This window comes from Cajanus cajan, chromosome 9 (genome assembly GCF_000230855.2).
Source record: "Cajanus cajan strain Asha chromosome 9, NIPB_CcT2T_4, whole genome shotgun sequence".
NCBI lineage: Eukaryota > Viridiplantae > Streptophyta > Magnoliopsida > Fabales > Fabaceae > Cajanus > Cajanus cajan.
Window position 1 is genome coordinate 52,951,956 of NC_138525.1, and position 7,759 is coordinate 52,959,714.

At 47.4% G+C, this 7,759-nt stretch overlaps 1 protein-coding gene across 1 annotated transcript; it reads right to left on the reverse strand.

The window, feature by feature from the left end:
- Window positions 1-659: 659 nt before the first annotated feature.
- On the reverse strand, window positions 660-1,298 carry LOC109814805 (uncharacterized). Its single transcript, XM_020379315.2, has one exon. It carries the CDS (start codon window positions 1,296-1,298, stop codon window positions 660-662), a length of 639 nt encoding a protein of 212 aa, XP_020234904.2.
- Window positions 1,299-7,759: the final 6,461 nt, after the last annotated feature.

The window sequence follows — 7,759 nt, forward strand, 5'->3', positions numbered from 1 at the left end:
TCGTGAAGTTTCAAACTTGACCTTAATAAACCGAGGTTCAGACTTGACCTTAGATTTTCGTGAAGGTTCAAACTTGACCTTAATAAACCGAGGTTCGGACTCGACCTTAGATTTTCTTGAAGGTTCAAACTTGACCTTAATAAACCGAGGTTCGGACTCGACCTTAGATTTTCGTGAAGGTTCAAACTTGACCTTAATAAACCGAGGTTCGGACTCAACCTTAGATTTTCGTGAAGGTTCAAACTTGACCTTAATAAACCAAGGTTCGAACTCGACCTTCATTTGAGGTTAGGCGTAAAATGGTGCGAAAAAGATGTAAGTTGAATGGAATGAGTCATTTTATTGATTATGTAAATGTGCCTCGTTAAAAACCCTCTCAGCCAAAACCCATCTTTCTATTTTTTGGAATAAAAGATTGAGGTGGGAAAAGAGTGCACAGCTCCTTCATACAAGGTTCAACTATAATAAAACTTGAGATGCGTAGCATTCCAAGTTCGCGGTATAGGTTTTTCGCTGAGCTCCTCTAGTCGGTAGGCCTCATTCTCCAGGTCTTCTGTAACTCGGAACGGGCCGTCCCAAGTGGGTGCGAGCTTCCCATCTGTCGTGTTTTTCCGTGCTTCGCCTAGCAACCGCCATACCAAGTCGCCTGCTCGGAAAGATCAAGGTTTTACTCGGGTGTTATATCGTCGGGATGCTCGGAGCCTGTAGGCTTCCTCGTGGATTCGAGCTTCGTCTCTAAGCTCGTCCACTAGATCGAGGTCGGCCGCCAGTTCTTGGGCATTCTGCTCGTCGTTGAAGACTTGGCGTCTGTGGGATGCTTCGCCGACTTCTACCAGGATCATTGCGTCGGCTCCGTAGGTCAGCCAGTAGGGCGTCTCTTGTGTGGTTGACTGAGGGGTGCAATGATACGCCCAGAGGATGCTGGGGAGTTCCTCGGGCCACTGCCCTTTGGCGGTTCCTAGTCGCTTTTTAAGCTCCCGGAGGATGATTTTGTTGGCAGCTTCAGCCTGACCGTTGGTCTGGGGGTGTTCCACCGAGGTCGCAAGGTGTTTGATCCCGAGCTCGCGGAGGAAGTCCTCGAAATCCTGTGCAATGAACTGTCTGCCATTGTCAATGACGAGGGCGTGAGGAATTCCGAACCTGCAAATGATATTTTTCCAGGTGAACTTTCGCACGTTCTCGGTGGTGATCTTGGCGAGTGGGCATGCCTCGATCCATTTGGTGAAGTAATCAATCGCTACCAGGAGGAACTTTAGTTGGCCCTTCGCGGGGGGGGGGAATGGCCCGAGGATGTCCATTCCCCACTAGGAGAAAGGCCATGCCGACATCATGTGGTGGAGAGTTTCAGGCGGCTGTCGGTGTGCGTTGCCGAATTGCTGGCATTCCTTGCATTTTTGGACGTGGGCTTGGCAGTCCGACTTCAGGGTGGGCCAGTAGTACCCAGCTCGGAGTTGGTCGCCATTGAGCGCGCGCCGGAGTGCATGCCGCATATCCCCTGGTGAACTTCCCTGATGACATAGGCTGCCTGAGACGCCGTCAGGCATTTGAGCAGTGGAGAGGAAATGTCATGCTTGAATAACTCATCCCCAATAATGATGAACTTGGTTGATCTCATCCTTATCTTCCGAGCTTCGTCTTTATCCTCGGGCAGGACTCCTTCTTTCAAGTAACTCCAGATGCCTTCCATCCATCCCAGGTCTTCATTGTCGCTAACGCCGACGATTTTATCGTCCAGGCTGGGCGAGTGCAAGCTTTCCTGGATGATGGTCCTGTGCTGCCCGGGTCTTTTGGTGTTGGTGAGCTTCGATAGGAGGTCTGCTCGGGCGTTCTGCTCTCGCGACACGTGTTTTATGGTGAATTCGTCGAAGGATGAGATCTGGCGGGACGTAGTGTGAAAGTACCGCTGCAGCATAGTATCCTTTGCTTGGTACGTCCCACTAAGCTGCTCCACCATGAGTTTTGAGTCGCTGTTGTATTTCACTCTTCGAGCTCCGAGGTCGCGAGCTAGCCTCAGGCCTGCAAGAAGTGCCTCGTACTCCACCTGGTTATTAGTCACCTTGGAGCCGAACTTGAGGGATTGCTCCAAGGCAACTTGGTTTGGCCCTTCTAGGATGATACCTGCACCACCACCTTTGGAGTTGGAGGACCCGTCAACATGCAAAGTCCATACTTGGGGCTCCTCGGCAGTAGTTGGCGTGAGCTTGGCTATGAAGTTGGCTAAGCATTGGGCCTTCAGGGGTCCGCGACTTTCGTATTGGATGCCGAACTCGGATAGTTCTACTGACCAGGCGATCATGCGTCCGGCGAGTTCGGGCTTTCGCAGAATTTGCTTAATGGGATAACCAGTTTTGACTACCACTTGGTGGCTCTGGAAGTAAGGTCGGAGCCGCCGGGCCGCGGTGATAAGCGCCAATGCCAGTTTTTCGATCATTTGGTATCTTCTTTCCGCGTCCTGGAGAACTCGGCTGATGAAGTAGATAGGTGTCTGTACCTTTTGGTGCTCTTGTACGATGACTGCGCTGATGACGTTTTCGGCTACTTCCAGGTAGAGGAGGAGGTCGGTGTTGTGATCCGGCCTCTTTAGGATCGGTGGGGTTGTGAGAAAAGATTTGAAGCTTTGGAAAACCTCTTCGCACTGATCTGTCCACAGGAAACCCTTTGGTTTTTTTAACAGGGTGAAGATTGGTCCTGCCTTCTCCGCGAGTTTGGGGATGAATCGGGACAGTGATACTAACCGTCCGGCTAGGCGTTGGACCTCTTTCACCGTTTGTGGGCTCTGCATCTGGATGATGGTTTTACATTTCTCGAGGTTGGTCTCGATCCCTCTGCTCGTAATCATGAAGCCGAGGAACTTACCTCCTTGGACACCGAAGACGCACTTCTCCGGATTGAGGCGCATATTATGCTTCCTGACCTGGGCGAATACTTCGGCGAGGTTGGTAGCGTGGTCTATTGCCGAGGTGGTTTTGACTACCATGTCGTCGACATAAACTTCCATATTTCTCCCGATCTGTTGATGGAAAACCTTATCCATCAGTCGCTGGTAGGTTGCCCCTGCGTTTTTTAGGCCGAAAGGCATCACCCGGGTAGCAGTAGTTGGCGTGGTCGGTGATGAAGGATGTATGTACTTCGTCAGGTGGGTACATCATTATCTGGTTGTAACCCGAGTAGGTGTCAAGGAAACTGAGGAGGGCGTGCCCGGAGGCTCCGTCGACTAACCTGTCAATGCTCGGCAAGGGGTATGAGTCCTTGGGGCATGCTTTGTTTAGGTCGGTATAGTCGACGCACATACGCCACTTCCCCGAGTTCTTCTTTACCAGGACCACGTTTTCCAGCCACGTGGTGTACCTGACTTCACGTATGAAGCCGACGTTGAGTAGTTTCTGTGTTTCAGCGACGATGGCTTCCCGTCTTTCGCCGCCGACCTTCCTCTTCCTCTAGGCGACTGGTTTTGCCTCCTTGTGTATCGCTAGTCTGTGGCAGATGAAATTTGCGTTTATGCCTGGCATGTCAGCGCTGGACCAGGCGAAGAGGTCGGCGTTTTTGAGGATTTCTGTTTCGAGCTGTTGCCGCAGCTCTAGGGTCAACTGTTTGCTGATCTTCATGGTTTGCCCGGGGAGTTTCCCGATCTGGAGGTCATCGAGCTCGTCAACGGGGCTGGGCGGTTCGTCGTGAGCATCGGATCTCGGATCAAGTTCGGAGACTTCTTTGTGGCTGGTGTGAGCCGCGGTGGTGGTGTTGCTCTTGCATTGTTCACTGAGTGGGGCAACTTTCAGGCTTTCAGTATAGCATTGTTGTGCCACCTTTTGGTTTGCTTTATCGGAGATAATCTTCTCATCATGTCCTGGGAACTTCATGGTGAGGTGCGGGGTAGACACCACCACTCCGAGCTGATTCAAGGTTGGCCTGCCGATGATGATGTTATAGGAGGTGTCGGCTTCCACGAGGAGGTACCGAACCATGACTGATGGAACTAGGTGAGGAGATTGATGTTCCTCCACTTTGCTCCATGCTTAGGACCGTGAATGCTATTGAGGTTAAGACTCCAATGACTCTTTGAAGCTCCTTGAAGTGTTCTTCAATGGAGAAGAAGTCTTGAAGTGGCTCGGTTACTCCTTAGATTGAGGTAGAAGCTTAAGGAACCAAGGTAAGGTTGATGAACTTTGGTGAAAACCTAGGAGAGAAAGTTCTCTTCGGTTTTGAAGGAGACTCTTGAGAGAGAAATCTGAAGTTTATTTCTCATTTATGTCAAAAGTGAGTACAAGTGTAGGAAAATCAAATATATAGGGGAAGGTAGCTTGTAGGAGAAGCTAACCTTAACCATGGTTCACTAGGAACCATGGTAGGGTTAACTTAAACTCCCACGGTTTAGCTAGCTTCTAGGAGAAGCTAACCTTGACCATGGTTCACTTAAGAACCATGGTAAGGTAAGCTAACCTTACAAAGGTTTAGAAGCTTGCAAGACAAGCTTCAAACCTTTGAAAGGTAACAAGCAATTTTCGGCCAAAGGAGAAGGAACTAGCTAGGCGGCCTTGAACACATTTAGCTCCATGATTTAATTTGAAAAACTTTGATTTGATTTAGTTAGGTTCATCATATGATGATGAAACCTAGCTAAATCAAATCTATGAAAAATTAGGAGCAAAATGAGTCCAATATGCAAAATTTTGCCTAGGCCCAATTCTGGCCCAATTACTTGTTACACCCACAAGCATTACTAAATGTCACCCCCTTTTCCCTACTGAAAAAATATAAAATGAATGTATCAACTAGGGAGGTTAAATGGAGTTAAACTCTCCAAGTAACCTACCTCAAAATCAATATACACACACTAAGAAAAGCAAATAAAGTGCCTCACAAATACAAAGGCAAAAATAACCTATACAAAAGACTATGTATAAACTTTACAATATAAACAAGTAGAACTAGGCCTTCTCTTCATGATAGAGCATTCCAAATGAAGATTACCTTGGGCTTGACAAGCCCACTAGTCTTCACAAGGTCTAACTCCTCCTGTATTCTTCTAGCCATAGCTCTGGTCACTGGGCCCTTGGCCCATGGTCTATCAATGACCCGCCTTGAATCCGAAAGTGCTCCGAAAGTGGTTAGTAAGTCCACGTATCCCCGGGTGTGAACGCTCCTTCCTGCAAAACCGACTAGGGGTTCTATGTGAGGTTGTATGAGATAGTGGGGAATGTCTAACTTGAGGAACGTTGGCCAATATAGGATGTCGGCCGAGCTCCCTTGGTCGACCAGGATCTTGTGAACCTCCCAATTAGCTAACGCCACGGCTATAACCATGGGGTCATCCTGGTTGGGGTTGACCCCGACATAGTCGTCGTCGGTGAAAGTGATCGTCGGGGAGCTCTGATGTGAAGCAGAGGTAGTGAAGTGTACGCGGTTGACGTTGCGCAGGTGTTTTTTCCGGGCCGAGCAGCTGGCGCCCCCTCCTGCGAAACCTCCTGCGATTGTACTGACTACTCCCCGTAGGGGAGTTGATTCTGCTTCCTGGTTTACCTCGCCTCACATTGCTCCGCCGGGGTTGAGTTGAGAGCCGGAGGGGTGATCAGAGTGTTGCCGCTGGGGTTGAGTGCGAACCCTCTTGTTTGCCGCGCGCAGAGCCGCTAGGTCAACTTCGTTAGTGGTTCGTATTGCGGCCAGGTCGGCTTCGTGCTTGGCACGCATGTTGCGCAGGTCAATGTCATGTTGTTGGCACATTTGTTCGACTTGGTCGATCAGCCTTCTCAAGGTTGCAGCGTCGCTGTCCATGGTGACTAAGTGTTCAGCGTCCTTTGTTGCACGTCTGTTGTGGCTTCTGGTGAATACCATACGGGTGGCCGATAAGAGCTGTCTCGATCAGCCCCACGGTGGGCGCCAAATGTTCTTACCGAAAATCTGCTGTAGAGCTGATCCACCAGGTAAAAACGGTGAGCCTCCTTCACTGGTACGCTTGTGTTCCAAGATGGGGGTGGTACCTGCAAAAGAGACTCCAATGCTAAAGTTAGGGTTTGTATGAGTAATAGTCTCGTATAAGTAATGCACGTACCTTGGAGTGAATTAGGGTTGCTTTGGGCTCTGGGCCTGAGATAAGATATGATAGCGGATCTCGTCTAGGGCGAGATCTTCGGTAATCAGTGATTAGATAATGGATCTCGTATGGGCGAGATTCTCGGGAATCAGTTGTGATTCACTTGAATGCCGAGCTGACATCGTATGACGCGTGCCCGAGATCATCTTGCACTGTGATGCCAAGCTGACGTCGTATGACGCGTGCCCGAGATCATCTAGTACTGTGATGTCGAGCTTGGAGCTCGGCTTTGTGGTACGGTCAGTACATTAACAAAATTGGAAAGCACAATAAATTATGTATTTTCATATTATCTAATAATGTAATAAAATATTAAGCATGGTAAAAGAGAAATACATTTCTCAAGAAAAAAATAAATAAATTTTTTACATAAATTATTATTTAAATTAGTCTAATTTTTTTAAAAAAGATTCAATTAAAAAGATTATTATTTAATTTTCTTTTATAGCATTATGTTTTTTCATTTTTTTAATACATCATGATATATTAATTATCTATTTTAAATTATATTGTGAGACCCGTGGCTGGTTTGCTCATTTTCTTCCTCTCAACTCACTTTCTCACTTCACATTTCTATTTCTTCCCCAAAACTCTCTACTCACTTTGCTGATTCACTCTCAACTTGGGGTTTGAAGGTGTTGATCCAGAGTAGGCGGAGCTAGTTGAGCTGTGCGGAGCTTCTCTCCAAGTTTCTTCTCCTTCTTCACTTTCTTCTCCGCGATCCCGAAGCTCGGATTCTTCATCGAGGTAAAGGAAGCTAGTTATTTTACTGTGTTTGGCTGTGATTGAGTGCTTAAACTCATTTGTTGTTTGATGATTGCTGACTTTTGAACTGAGGTTGCTAAAAAATGGGGGTTTTGGGGGTTTCGGAAGTTTGGAAGAAATTTTGGGATTTTGATGATTTGTGATTGCATGTATGAAAAGCTGGTATTTTTAAGCTCTTTGATGAAAATAGGAACGTTTGGCTGGATTGCATGTGTATTTTGTGTTAAGTTTCGCAGGTTTTGGTGAAAATTTCGTAGTTGGTGAGGGTTCCTGTTTGAATTTCCGCCGAGCGCAGTTCTTCGCGCCGGGCGTGCGTTGAAATGGGGAATCCCTGGGTGAATCTCGCCGGGCGCGGAGAGAACTACGCCGGGCTCAATAGACACCTGTAGGTCTCTGGTTGAGAATTGCGCCGGGCGCGATTTTTATGCGCCGGGCCTGAATTTGATTTTCAGAATTGGACTTTATAGTCTTCATTAAAGTTGTAGCCTTGGATGTTTAGCTTTCCAATGGCGCTGGAATCACTCAAAAAGGAGTTCTAGAACTCCAGATATGGCTATTTTAGTGAAGAGGGGTCAAGCTGCCAGCTTTGCTTATAACTGTTGCGGTTTTTAGAATTTTTAACAAGGTAAATGAAGGAATTAGGACTTGGTGTCTTCATGAGAGTTGTAGGAAATCTTCTTATTTTTCATATGAGATAAGGATGAGTATGGTAGGAGTAGTATAACTCCTGATGCACCATTTTCTGTGAAGGTTGCCATTTCACTTTTAATGATTTGGTTAAGTTGAAAGTTGTTTTAGGTGCTTAGGTGTATTGGTGTTGTTTGGATGAATAAGTTGACAAGATAGATGAGTTCTAAACAAGATGGTTGGGTCGTATGATGTGTTGAACATATTGTACGTTGTGAA